At 44.4% G+C, this 14,897-nt stretch overlaps 1 protein-coding gene across 2 annotated transcripts in view; it reads left to right on the forward strand.

Annotated features, from left to right (window-relative positions):
• The window catches only part of LOC148024453 (vacuolar protein sorting-associated protein, putative (DUF1162)), a 233,987-nt gene that overhangs the window by 170,538 nt on the left and 48,552 nt on the right, over positions 1 to 14,897 (forward strand). For both annotated transcript variants that reach the window (XM_087694080.1, XM_087694079.1), the window contains exons 34-37: positions 9,727 to 9,840; positions 9,946 to 10,029; positions 10,116 to 10,166; positions 10,247 to 10,417. In XM_087694080.1, coding sequence (XP_087550206.1) covers positions 9,727 to 9,840; positions 9,946 to 10,029; positions 10,116 to 10,166; positions 10,247 to 10,417 — 420 coding nt within the window. The remainder of the gene's footprint in view (positions 1 to 9,726; positions 9,841 to 9,945; positions 10,030 to 10,115; positions 10,167 to 10,246; positions 10,418 to 14,897) is intronic.

Below are 14,897 nucleotides of genomic sequence, written 5' to 3' on the forward strand. Positions count from 1 at the left end.
CAACCGGTCTTCCCCTTTGGGGAGAAGATTGATAAGGCCTACCGATATCCTCCCTGGCATCTTTCGTGAGGTGAATATTTCTTGGAAAGCCCTCAGTAGAGGATCCTTCACCACCTCCCAGTAGGTAGTGAAGAAGGCCTTAGAGAGGCCATCATCCCCCGGGCATTTTTGCCCATCCTGTGTATGGAAAGCCTCCTCTAGTTCCTTCTCTGTGAAGGGGACTAGGAGGGCGTGTCCTGTCTCCTCTGTGACAAGGGACGGGATGTGATTCCATACCTGCTGTCTGCATCTCTGTCCTCTAATTGAAGCTGTCTCCTGCTGGAAGAGGCATGTGTAACAGTCGGTGGCAATCTCCATCACCTCATCAGGGCTAGAATGGGTTCTCCCGTACTGGTCCCTAAGGCTGCGTATCTGTTCTCCCGCGGTGTAGGGCTAGTGCACCTGGAAGAACTCCTTGCACATCGTGTCTCCCTTCAGTGCCCAAAAGGCTGCTGAAGTGTGGAAAGAGAACTCCGAGCGCCTGTCCTCTAGGCTAGCAATGGCTGCACGCGCGCGCACCTCCTGTGCGTGGAGGATGGGGTCCCCTGGTGCCTCCTGCAACAATCTCTGCGTAGCTGCCAGGTCCTGCCGGAGTGCTCTCTCCTCCTCCCAGGACTACTGCCTGGTCTGTAGGGCTGCCTCTTGGTAAATTCTGCTTGACTCGGCTAGGACCTCTGCAACCTCCTCTGCTATCCTGCCCCTCCTTAGCCACTCTCTGGTCTAGGTCTGCTCTATCTGTCTCGACACCTCCTCCCTTCTATAGATCGAGTCAGGGATCCGACAGGATCGTGTATCTAGGGCGGATGCTCGAGGATCAACTGCCAGGAGAACCGGTCAGTGATCGGATAGTGTGGTGCTTACCAATTGCTCAATCTGGCCTCTGCGAGAACCTCCCCACTCTCCCACATAAAACTTGTCCAACTGTTCTAGAAAGGCTCCGTCTAGCTGCTTGTAGGGCGGAGCCGCCTTGGTTCCAAACCGTGTACAAATTGCTGCCTGATGCCCAAAGTCGTGGCAGCGCAAGCACTGCCCTGGTTGCCCAGTCACAATGACCTGCTGCCTAAAGGAATGCTTACGTGCCTCAATCTCTAGGAATTGTGGGATATTCTTGACCTCCTTCACTGCCACCAGTACCTTTGGGACCCGTGGCGCTGTCACTGCATCCGCGAAAGACGTGGGAAGGACAGTGCCGAAGAGTCTTCCAAAGTCTTGCACCAATTGGCGGTACTGAATCGCCAGGCCGGGGAAGAGGAGGGTGATTGGGTGCCGAAGAAACCTATTGTGGAGTGCAAACGCCTTCACAGTGAAGCCACTGTACCAAGGGACCATGTGTATGATCCCCTTCGTGGATGTATATGGTGAACTGACGAGTAGCTTGCGAGCTGCATCTGCTGAACTGAGGCGGACCATGAAGATCCCTTGGCCCAATAGGACCGCCTCCATGATCTGCGCCGTGCCGATGCTCAGCGTGGAGTGGAGCCAGTCCCAAAGTTGGGCCCTAGCTGGGGAATGTCCTACTACCTGACCATAAATTGCTGTTTCCATTAGCTCCAGCTCCTTAGCTCGGATGGCTAAGAGCTGCTCCTCAAAGAGGACTATGCGCAAGGTGTTCGACTGGGGGGCACTCGGTGAGTACGCTGGCATCTAACCAAAGGTTTCCATTGCCCGTCCCTCTGGGAGAACCTACCTATCGTGCTGCTGTGTTGCTGAATGGGGAGTTGCTGCAGGGGGAGGGAGCAACTGGAGGGGAGGGGGAAAAAGGGGGGGGAGGGTGCACAAGTAACTCTCGACGGGTCCTGGCACGGGGGGGGGGGGGGGGGGGAGAGAGATGGGCGGAGGTGGTTGTCGATGGCGGGGGGGGGGGGGGGGGGGGATGGCCAACCACGGGGACAGCCAGGCAGGAGGGGGAAATGGTAGACAGGTGGACGTTACACAACGTTGGGCCGAGGACGTGCGAACAGCACTGGGAGGTGCGAACAGTGCTGGGACGGCCACGATCAGTCGGGACGGGAGGCCAAACAGTTAGGGCGGGGCGAGTGATCGGATAGCGGGTGAACAGTCGGATGGAGCGATTGGACGGGCGATCAGTCGGATGACGCGTAATCGGGGCAGGGGGACAGCAGCACGATGTGACGGTTGAGCTCTGTATGCAAGGTGCTAACATCCTTCATTTGCATCATTAGAATGACATGATTGTAAAAGGACACTTAGGCTAGTGAACAATTAGCTTTGCTTAGTTGCTTTCCAGACATCTTTTTTGCCTCTCCACGTACCCACCATATTTGTTTCACATACCACTAGCCTTTTTGTTTGTCATCGACACCTAGTAGTGGTAGGGATAGCTTGCTTATTTTGTGGAAGCCTTTGGATCTGGCTACTACTCTCCTATGCGTTACTTAATATAATGCTAGCTCTATTTTTTGATAGAATCATTATCTAACCAAACAAACACCCACCAAACAACCAAAAACCAAAAGAAAAGTTCGCTTTGGTTCCATTGGCCTTTGTAGGACTTGGTATGCCATTTGGGCAGCCGATATGCATCCTTTGTCTAATGCTATGGGCTCTGTGAGGTGACCACTTGGACTCCCTTGGTAAGATAATCATCGCCTTTGTAGTCTTGGAAGTTGTTAGGCCATTGGATAGGCACCATGTACCCTTTGCGCGATGTCCTGGTTGCTTTGGGGTGGGACACCTTGGGTTCAAAACACATAAAAACAAAAACTCTCAGAACCTTTGATTGGCCTTGCTATCTAGCTTAGTTTTAGGGCTTGAGAGGGGGTATTGAGCTAATATAAGCATTGCATGCTTAATTACCACTTAAATAGTCCCAAAAATGTTTAATTCATGAAAACTCTAAAACGGTGAATGGTTTGAGAGAGTTTGGAAATGGTTAGTACGAGGTTTTGTGACTTTCTATGAATAGGCATACTGCCCTCCATTCAGCTGAATCTCGTTTTTGTAGGTTTTGAGCCCTTTAGCTTTGCTGAATGACCATACCCTGTTCGTGGAGGACATGTCAGTCAAAGCTGCTTGTTACTGTCCACATCCATTAGGCATCTATTTCCAGCCTCTGTGCAGGTTTTCAGCCCTGTTTGTTGTTGCTAGCTATTAGGCGTCCTCCAGACAGGCTGCAGCCAACATGATGCCCTGATCATAGGTTGTGTTTGTTGTCTACACTTCTAGGCAGGCTGTGTTTGACTAGTCCAACTGCCACCGTGCTGTCCACATCATCATTGCTGTTGCGTTTGACTAGTGTTTGCTGCTGCTTGATAGTCCATGTCATCAACAAATATGTGTTTGCAGTTTTCTCTCTCCTTTGCATGTTCACACTGGTCCGTCACCACACACTGCAACATTTGCTGTTGTGTGACACTCGGTGGCTGCTGTCCTGCGTTTCGGGATTGGTTAGGAGTACGACACTCTCTCCCGTTTAGCAACCCTGCCTTGGTCCTCAAGACAATAGAGTTCAGTGTACAATGTCCATTCGTGCACGGTTTGTGTGTTGCATGAGCAATGTATATTCAATATTCTGTCATTGATTTTGATTTCCAGTGTGTTCATTGTCTCTAAGTTACCCTAACTGTGTTCTTTTGAGTTTATGCTTCGTCATATGCTTTCATTTATGTTTCTGTGCTAGGGTATTTCTTCACTATGCCTGCTCCTTAGCTCAACAAGCACTGGCTTAGCCACCTTGGGAAGCTTCTAGACAAGCCAGGAGCAAGTAGGAACAAGCTTGAAGAATGGAAGATCATACCTCAGGAGGAAGAAACAATGGCTGCCATGAAACCTTGACTTGAAGCTTCTTAACAGATTGAAGCAAATGATCGGTGAAGCTCCTCGTGTCCAAGCTTTGATATTAGGTGAAAGGTAGAGCTTGAGTGGAAGTATTCAAGTGGAAGTAAGAGCTATGGTGGATGGAGCAAGAGAGGAAGAGAGAGAGAGACATTGTATGTGGGAACTTCAACAGTCACGTGTGTGACTGACCTTCACTTATTCTATTTGTTACTAAAGAAATAAAGAGTAAAGTGATAGTGATGGGCATTGGCCACGTGTAGTGTACAAGTGTGCAAATATAGTGTATAATGAATAAATATGGGTTGCTAGGCACACACGCCCTTACTCGCAACACTAGCTTATGGGAATCTCATGCCTAGGTAAAAGGCTAAAGATTATAAGGAATATGGATCTGTAGTGAAGTTTGAGTCCCTTAGTGATATGCAAGATAAGCTAAAAGCATTGAATTTCTTGTAGTAGTTTTAGTGGAGCTCATTTAGGGGCCAATTTCATGGAGTCTTCAAAAGTGCACAAGGCGGCCCCCTGTCTGAAGGGTAAAGCACTACAATGGTGGAGCAGGCTCCTAATGCAAGGGAAGACACTGAAGAGTTGGGTAATTTTAAGTAGGTTCTCTCTTCTAAGGTGGATATAATGATAGCTTGGCTTAAGTTAGATTCTGAATAATATGAGGACTTGGATGAGTACAACTCAATGTATTAGGCAGTAGTGTTGCCAATCACCTCATTCATAAATTTAGCCATGTTAGAACAAATTGATAAGTACCATTGTGTGGACTACCCAAGTGGATTTGAGATTTTCGTACAAAGACGGAAAGACCAGCATGGCTCAGTTGATTGAGCATGCAATAACAAAGAGTGCATTGCTGAAAGGTCACATTGCAAAAATTAAGGGCAATAAGCCCATCTTTCCAAACAATAATGAGAAAGTTAAAAGGCCTTTTAAGGCTAGTTTGGAGCTAGCCAAAAATTTCAATATAGCAAAAGCTTATTGGTGGTAAAACCCAAACTGAGCAAAGACCTTTGAACAAAAAATTTCCAAGATTTTTCATTGTTAAGGCTACCCAAAGTAGATGAAACCAAATAATTATCATCTGGTATTGTATCAATAGCTGATAATGCGTCTATAATGCTTGTCACATTAAAACATACTCATTTACAAACATCTTTCCTTGTTTCAAAGTGTTTAACTCTTGTTTGAGCTGAATATTTTGTACCTTTATATTTATTGAAAACATATTTTGGAAGATTGTCCAAGCTCCATGTGAATTCTTTGCATTTTTTACTTCTCAATAATAGTATTTCCATAGTTCTCAGCCATTATGACAAAACTAGTAATTGCAAGGAAGTCTTCTACAACCTATTTTATTTTCAAGAAATGAGAATTCTATTAATAACATCTCGGAGAAAAATCCCCTGATGTAAATACAATGTACAAGGAACTTTGTGAAGAGTAACTAAGTATATCAGAGATACAATGGTTGTGTGAACAAGCAATCTGGTGGGCTAAAGTGCCAAAGCATCTGAGGGATAGTATGAAAGGTGTCTAAATCCCAAATCCGTAGGAAAGCCTCTCTTTTCTTCCTCATCCTCTGAGAGCTGCCCTGCATCCTCTCCCATCTCCCATAGAATGTGGACTATCTCTATTCAAATCGTCGATAAAGACTCCCCAGTGGGTATATCCTAAAGATCAATGACCTGGTTACATCTCACAGTCCATATGTACCAAGCCATAATATTGGAAATCGGCTCCCATCTGTGACAATGTCCCTGAGTCCACTGTGTTTGTGAGTAGTCTGGAGTAGGGATCATTCTCAGATGTTGTTCAATGATGAGAAAATAAATGCTCCCCTGAGTGTCCTCATAGCCGCATAGTGGATCTCTGTGACCCAAGGTATAGCGCCCCATGTCACCACCATGGACTCCACTATACCATGGAATACTATCCTAAGAACTCTCCTCCAAATCTGCGGGGCTTTGGGATAGTCCCATAGGCAATGTCTCTTTGTCTCCTTTGGCTGACCACTGGCACACATGCAACTGGGTCCGTGCCATATCCAAGCCAAGTGCCAACTGCTAAACTCCTATGGGTTAGAAGCCATAGAAAGAGAGATATCTGCTAGGTCTGAAGTTGTCATGTGGCTGTCTCCAAAAGTTACATAAAAACTCATTTGAGATTCCCTTTTCTATTCCAATGGGGGGTGGCTACAGAGTGTGCTCTAATCTTTCTCATTTGTATCCTCCGTCCCAATCTAGTGGTGTAGCAAAAAAAGGGGATGTTGCATGGTCTATCAAGGAAGGGATCTCTCCACACCCACTCTCTTGGATACCATTGAAGGCTCTGAAGAGGCCTCCTTTGGTATGCCCAATGTGTCCATCCATCTATAAGACAAGTGGTTGGGTTTGGACTCGAAGCATATGTGCCATTTCCTTTCAATGTATGCCACTACTCTAATTCTCTGCCTGGAGCAGCCACTGAGGGATGTAAGGTCAAGATCCTCTTGTTGCATTGAATTGCAACAATCTAAGTTAAAGGGAAAGGTTGGATCAACGTCGATGGGTAGGATGCTGTAGCGTGCGCCTACCTGTTAATGAAAATTCCATGCTGGAAGTGGCCCAAGGATTGGTGGGGCTGTGGCAGGGAATTTGAATCAATGCTGATTGGGGTTCGAGAGGCACAACAAGAGGTGATACCTGTTTGAGTAGAAATATATGGCTATTTCCTCTAGCCTTTGTTCTACTGTATGCTCCAGTATACAGAAATGTGAAGCTTACAACTATCATGTATAATAAAGCTATAGCACTTTGGGCTAGACAAGATGGATAGGTAATTGGCCTCTAAAAGGTCGTAGTAAACTAATATGAAAAGTATTATGTATCTTCCAGTGTTGGGGTAGTTCAACATTTTGGATCCATAGCAGGACTCTTGGCTACAACTAGAGGAAGGATCTCCACCATTGGAATTTAGTGTAGATTATCGACTTGAAGTAGATGAATATAAAGAGATACATCAATTAGAGAAAATAGTTTTTCTTATGATCAAGAAACGAGAGAGAAACATTTTCGAAAAGTTTCTTTTGGAATTTTAAAACTACTCTCATTTAGACTCTAAATGGATGCCACAAAAATATTTAAAAGACTATCAAGGAATACTTGTAGCTTATGAAGAAGCTATAGGACTAGAAGTACATCAAGTAATGTCTTGAGAAAAAGAAAGATTTCAAGAGGGAGAGATGTAGCCAAGCTTTTGTACATCGATTGTTACGAGGATGTATTTGCTCAACGATTCAAATTAACTTGATGCTCATATACCTTGAAAGGTGATTTGTATATTATTTGAGTATTTTAAAAAATATTGGATTAATGTTTATCCTTTTATACAAGGGTGGTTAGATTGTATACAAGGGTCGTCATTTGAGCTCGAGGGGAATCAAAAAGTTTAGTCAGGTGCTTAGATTGACCAAAAAACCCAAATGATGAAGACATTTTAAATAAGGTGGATACATTGACTAGAAGGCTTCATAATAAGTGGTTTCAGAAAAAGCGAAACTAGTTGCCTATGATCAAAGAAACAAACTATGAATGGATGGACCTATACAATTAAGCTTTCTTGAATCTAAAGTGTTATGAAGGGTCTCCACCATTGGAACCTAGTATAGAGAATCCACTTGAAGTAGATAAATATGAATAGATACTTCGATTAGAGCAAATGGTTTTACAAAACTAGATGCTCATGATCAAAGAAACAAACCATGAACCGATGGACCTGTACAAATAAACTCTCATGAATCTAAATTTTGGGGACTCCTAAAATTTAGGAGATTGCTATTTTTGAAAGTTATTTCAATGGAAATTGTGTTTGCAGCAGAGGCTTCCGAATCTCGTAATAAGAAACAATTTTGTTTTCAATGGCTACCTCAAATTCTTAACCATTTGAGAGATTTTTAGAGTAGAAGGTTTGAAAGCTTCTATCGTTAGAAAAGTGACATGTGGCATTTAGAATAGGGTGTGCAATTTTGAAGAGACAGTGTCTGTACACTTTTTATTTTGCTCAACACTTGCCATTTTCAACAAATACTTGTCATTTTTAGCCTCTATTTTCCACTTTTGAGCACCTAAGCTCCACACCTATGTATTGGAGGTGTCTCTCTTCATTTGCAACAAGCTCTAACGCTGATATTTGAGCCACATACTTTGTACATGCTTATCTAGCACTGATTCAAGAAGTTTTATCTCCTCAACTTAAATACATCAAAGCATAAGAGGAGGAAATCAGCTTCCTGCCTAATTTATGCAAAAATTAGGGTTTCAAAATCCTAATTTTCAGAATTGCACCAAATGAGCCAATTGTGATCGTGTATGGTTGAGGCACTTGGTGCTCGTGGTTTGTTTCAATAATGTCATGTAAAAGGGGGGGGGGGGTGGGCGGTGTGGGGCGGGGGGTGCGCAATTTCCCTCTCAACGTGGTGTTGGCTAACATCAAAGTATTCATTCTCACATTTTTCTGGTCACTTACATTAGATCATATTGAATTGATTGTGTAATGCTATTTATCTACTTAGAATACCTCAATCATCCAATTTGGAGTTCCATTGCTGTGAGATGAGAATGCTGACTCCACCATGCATATCTAGGACTGATGAAGCTTCTAGATGTTCAAAGAAAAGATGGTGCTACTAGAAAAGAAGCAGGTCAATTCGCAGTAAAACTCATTTTGAAGCATGCGAGCAACAAGCAAAAAGTGCTTCAACTCCAGTTGGATGTGGAGCAGCTTAGCCCTTAGGATACAATTGATGATGGTCTAGCTAGACAAGGACAATGCACACTAGGATCTTTGGGTGGCTTGTGTGTATATGGAAATCCTGGCAGTAGGGTTAAGTCTTCACAATTTTCCTTGGCCACATGCTTGGGGGTGGATGGATATCCTCATACAATATCGTCACCTTCTATTACCTTGTGTTCAATGGAACTATAATCATGGCTGACACTGCCCAGATAGTTGTTTTACAGACCCTTCAATGGAACTATAATCATGGCTGACACTGCCCAGATAGTTGCTTTACAGACCCTTGAATTCCTCTATGATCTTGTCCTCTCTTTAAATGTTATCAGCTCCTCTGGCTGGTATGGTAATATCTTCCTTACTTTGGGAATGGTTAGGAGGAGAGGAGTACTACTGCGGGTGGTGATGATGTCAAGGCCTCCTTCACTTTAAAGTCTAATGTATGCTTGCCACCTAGATCTGGACCTCTTATCCACTGCAGGTATTTCTCTGGAGTGTGGGATGTAGAGTGGGAAGGAGATAGAAATTTCATGAAGGTATTTAAGTATGGATTCCACCTTCGGGTTGACAAGTGACGAACTTTTTATTTGGATAGATCAAACATATGGGTCAACAAACAATGTAATTTTTTGTATGGACTTTCATTTAATAAAAGGTATTCATAGATGCTGCAGGGTTGGCATTTATTACTTGAAAACATCGCTAAAACAGTTGGACTGACTTTGGGGGACATGGCTAAGATATCTCTGCAAGACCATGTAGAGTACTAGTATTTATCTGATTTTCACCTGTCTAATTCTCCTTTAGTATTATACCATGGAGCCAAGAATACTTGTCAAGTACGCAAGTGGGGTATCCTGAAGAATCAAGCAGTCTTCTTCTTTCTGCCCTAGGTACTTTGGTATTAGCATTGACGAGGATATGTTGAACATCTCTAATCTTGAAGTGATTGCATAGAAGCCATGCAGGCGGGCTGCTGCCAGCAATTTTGCATAAGGAGGCTGTTGTATTGTTAATGCAGGCTCTAATATGATGATACTTCAGTAGTATTTGGTTTCCAACTTTGTTGGCATTGATTGACTTTTGTTGGTGGTGCTTGAATCCACACAGCGTTTAAGGTTTTACCAGATAAACTGCCCCAATTTTGAGAGTGTATTACTCCCATATTCTTCTAGTTTGTATTCATGGGATGAACCATGGCGACCTCACCAGCTTGTTCTTGAGGTCAGTGCAACAATATACATGTACAATAGACAAATAAATAGGAGCACAGTAATATGATTCTCCTGCTTCTGTCCCTGTTTTAAGAGGCTATTCTTCTTGTATCAGATTCCTGGTGAAGGTGTTTTAGGAATGTATGATCTGGATGAAATTAAAACATATCCTCCTGTGCAAGTACACCCATCACACCAGGTTTGTATAAACTTTATTTGGCTAGAGAAATGGCAAGGGGTTTGAGCTATCAGTTTAGTTTCACTGCAAATGTGCTGTATTTGCAGAAATCTGTGAGAGAGTTTCTGGTTTCTGTGCATGCTGAGGGCCCTGCACGGGTAACTATATTCCAAAGAGACTTTGCTGTCATGCTATTCTACATCATTTGTTATCACTGATCCTAAGTTACTTTCTTCAGGTTCTGACTTTCCAGGACATAAACATGCATCCAAACAAAGATCCTAATGGATCAACACTTGATATACGTGCAAAGGCTCAAAATGAGAAAATTGCAGATATTCAATGCTCAGATGAAATGATTTTCAGCTTTATCTCTGTTGGAGTCTCTTTTGTTGACTCTTCACCACAGGTTTCTATTTGTCATATAGATAAAATTGAAAGAACCTCTTATAGAAAGTTGTCTTTTGGGGCATGACTAGACTTGAAAGTTTGATGATTTTAATATTAAACTTTTGTAATCTTCAAGAGTGTACAATGATCTGAAAATTGGTAACCGTTGTTGGGAATTACAAAAGCAATGTGGTATACTAGAATGAGAGACATTAAATTTTGAAGCGATTACTAAATTCTGCTTCTGATTTGCCTATCTGGAAGAGCTAGAAAATGAAGTAATAAATCCAACATCCTGATTTCAATGTCAGGAAGTACAGGCTGAGCAAGGTGGGGCAGGATCCAGAGCAAAAGCACTCTTGTTGAAACTGGAATGTAGTCTAGTTTACAGGCTTTTTGAAAAGATGTTCTGTATAAAGCCCTAGAAATGATGTGTATTACCAAATCAAAGCCAGGACACTGTCCACACTCTCTTACCCATGTACAGACAAACTGATACCTTGCTTTCCGTTGAGCTTGAGAACCACAGTTGGGGCTGCGCTTGCTTTCCTCAGCACAAAGAAATAGTTAACCCAACATGGGTGTCTGCTGCTTGTGGTGCTTGAGGGATGACAACTCAGGGGTCAAGTTGTGTATCATGCAGCAAGGAGAGGCTACCAATGTGATTTGCAGGCACCAGGGATTAGTGCTAGAGCAGATGAGAATAGTTTGGAGCCCTCAGGAGTAGGTGATAGTAACCCAAGGTCCTTTTGGTGCAGATGACATTATACAAAAGCGGCAACAATCTTTCTGGTGGTCCTAAGCTGTAGGTGACAACTTCCATGGTTGTTTGAACATGGCAGCAATAGCTTTTTAGTGTTTCTTGCGATGAAACTTTGAAATTTCTCTCTCTAGAGCATTCTCTCTCATTCCCCAGCTATCTCTTAAGTTATGTTAGTATTTTCCTACAGTTTGAGCCATCAAAAGAAGAGATTTTAGTCAATCTTGTAGTAAACCCTAATTTACAGCAAAAATTAGGGTTTTGACAGCCGTCTCCGGATGCGTGCTCAGAATTGAGGGCCTAGGACTTGAAGTCCAGCAATTGAAATTAAGGAATTTCAAGGAGATTCAAGAGGCAGCTAAACATTTTTGGGATTGAATTTGTCTTTCAAGCAGCAGGGTGAAGGCCAATCCCGAAGTAAACCAAGGGGCAAATTGGTTTGGAGGTTTGTTGGTTAATTTTATAGCAAGAGGCACTTGGATTAGGAGAGGAGGTTTGAGGATCTCCATTGTACTCAATCCATTTGCAATAAAAGTTAAATAAATACTACAAGGGTGGGGCTAACAGACTGTCCAATGTCCAAGATTATATGGTAAAGTGTGCATTTCAGTTTTGTGCATTTGTTAATTGCTGTAATGAAGTGCTTAATTAGATTATTTACCACCCTATCCAAGAAGAAAGGTTGGTTTCAAGGTTTCCTTGCTGGGATATACCATCAATTCCCTCGAATGGATGGGCCCAAGGCACTTGATTGAAGGTGAGAAGCTTTGCTCTAGTGCTGAAATTGTATTTAGTTAAGTTTTACAGCAAGAATGTCTTTAGATATTGAGATGGGATCAAGCAAGGATGATGCCTCTCAATCTGAAAATTCACAAAGTATTGGGAAAAATGCAATGCTTGATTATGCTAAGACACTTCCATGTGAAACTCTCTTCTGAACTATTCTTCAAGCTTCAATAGTATTCATTCGTTTTACAAACATCTAAAATTCTCTTAGGCTCATGTGGAAGGTATTGTTTATTAAAGAGTTCTAGTATAAGATGAGTCTATCTATAACACCTAGTTTTCTTTTAAGCTTGCTTACATGAAACAATGGATGTCTCTTACTTGTGGAAGGTAATTGGAGTTCACAAGCTATCTGTCATGTCTTTTAAGTATTGTGAAAGGACCACATTACCACATCAGTCTAGATATAGATAGAGAGGTCCCATATTATTTTGCTATTACGGATGATACACAACAAACCCTTAATGCCACATGATATTATTAGGGTAGAGTTTGCTGCACAACCCATGGAGATAGAGGGTTTCTTTTAGATTATTACTTTTATACAAAGAATATAAAGCATTACACCTAATATAGTACCATGGAGAGCACTGGCTGTTGTGCAACAGATGGTTGACGAGGGATTTGAGAGCTCAAGGTACTTCCACGTGGAGCAGCTATTTGCCAAATATGATATCAACATGATGACCCCCGCTACTTCCAATTGTCTCACCTCTTGTCTAGCTCCCATGGATAGAGAGGAACATGATTACTAGGTATGACAATGTTGGAAATACACATATAAGACAAGGGTGGCACCCCTCGACTTCTCTTATCACGAAGATGCAATACTATAGACATCTTTTCATGAGCCTCATCGAGGATAGGTTCATTAGATACCCCTGTACATGGATTGTTATGTGGCATAGGCCATGCGAGTTGCCATAGGCTAGCTCAAAGTTCCACTGCAGCGGCACTCTGATTGTCAATAAACAAAGGAGTAGACTTTGTGATAGATATATCAAGTTCAAGCAAAAAAATGGATTGAGCTCAACTCGTCACGTCTCAAGCTGCCCCTCGTTCCGTCTAATCGCGCCCGCCACAGCTCGACCGCGCCATCGCCATCACCCAACTCAACAACTCGCCCTCCCCATGTTGAGTCCCCCGCCCCAACGGCTCACGCTTGTCACAGCACTTTACATAGAGGACGATGAGTTGATGCTTGAGAGAGTGAGGCTGGCCCTTGACATGTACATTTCTGTAGCGGGGGTGAAAATCAACTGGCGAAAGTCAGTTGGTTTCCTCACAGACCCAGACTCTAGCACGGAGTGGGGTGTCCACCTGGGATTTAGATGGGTGAGTAGAGGGCAGACCATCCGGTACCTAGGGTTCCAGGTGGGACTCGACATCACTCCTGCCCAGCAGTTTCTTCTTGTGCTTGATTCTATTCGGAGGAAACTGACCTACTGGAGCACGACTCTCCTCTCACTAGTCGGCCAAGCCCTGGTGGTTAACCAAGTTCTCCTAGCAACAGCCTGGTACAACACCTCATGTTGGTGCTTCTGCTCTTCATGCGTAGTGCAGCTTCGCCACGTAGTCCAGAATTTCTTTTGGTTAGGGTCAGATGGTTCCAGGGATTCCAGGGCGAAGGAGATATGGGCGACCATCGTATGACGTCCATCAGAGGGAGGGCTTGGGATCATAGACCTAGGGTATCAGAGTATGGCCCTCTTGGACAAGCTAGTTGGCCGAGGCATCACACTAGGCAGGCAGACCTGGAAGGTCTTATTGCAAGAGGGCCTTCAGGACTGTAGACCGAGGCTAGGCGGTGAGTGGAGGTCGTCGCTAAGATGGATCTTAACGTCAGCACAGACCCCCCCCCCCCCCCCCCCCCCCCCATTTCCTTTTCTATGTAGCTTACTCCACGTGTGGCAAGGCCTCCATAAGGCCCTAATCCAGAGCCCCCCAGGCTACCACGAGGAGATAGACCATTAGTTGGTGATGTGGAACCCCCAGGTCAAAGATCAGGAAGGGGTACAAATCGGCGAGCACCCCCACATCCATTGGGCTAGTTGGGAGGCCGGCCTGGCCTCCTATATCATCAGGACATGGCGGGAGGTGTACAGGATGGGGGATGAGGAGGTGCTGCAGCGAGTATCAGGCTGCCAGAGAGAAGTGGAGTTGAGGAGAAGGGAGATAGACGTAGCAATACCTCAGGAGTGGCTTGCTCCCTTGATACAAGAGCCGATAGAGCTCGGGGAGGTATGGGAAGCTAGGTTTTCACCAGCAGGCATTCCCCTACAGGTGGCAGGTAGAGTGGGTGGCGTTCCATAGGGGACTTTCTTTGCTGTTCAGGTGGGGGGGTGTTTGGCCCTTGACAGAGGGAAGTAGGATGATGGCACAACTGCCCTTTCATGGAGGAGGATTTGGGTGGTGGGCCTTCAGGGGAAGACATTGCGACTGGACCTCTATGTTTTTTGGAAGGAGCTCATGGAGTGGCGCCTTTGAATCTAGGAGGGCAGACCACTTGATGAGCTGGAATGGGATTTAGGAGAGTGGCTATGGTTGGCCACTGCGATCACCAAGAAACCACCTAGGTTTCTAGAGTACACTGCCTGGATTGGCAGATACGTACTGATGCAGGAGGATATGGATGGGGCGCCATCTGAGGCCGGATTTATTATCGAGGGAGGGTCGTGCACAATGGTTGGCTTGGAGGCTCTACCCATCCGCCAGCAGGTACTGGAGCCCACAACAGACCGCTTGGAGGTATGGGAGCTCATAGGGAGTCTTACTGGATGGCATATTTGGAAGGCCCGGTGTTAGGAGGTTTTCGGCGCTGGAATGGGATTTAGGAGAGTGGCTATGGTTGGCCACTGCGATCACCAAGAAACCACCTAGGTTTCTAGAGTACACTGCCTGGATTGGCAGATACGTACTGATGCAGGAGGATATGGATGGGGCGCCATCTGAG

The sequence above is a fragment of the Lygodium microphyllum genome, chromosome 15, assembly GCF_053477565.2.
Source record: "Lygodium microphyllum isolate KBCC chromosome 15, Lygodium_microphyllum_v1.1.10, whole genome shotgun sequence".
NCBI classification, from domain to species: Eukaryota; Viridiplantae; Streptophyta; class Polypodiopsida; order Schizaeales; family Lygodiaceae; genus Lygodium; species Lygodium microphyllum.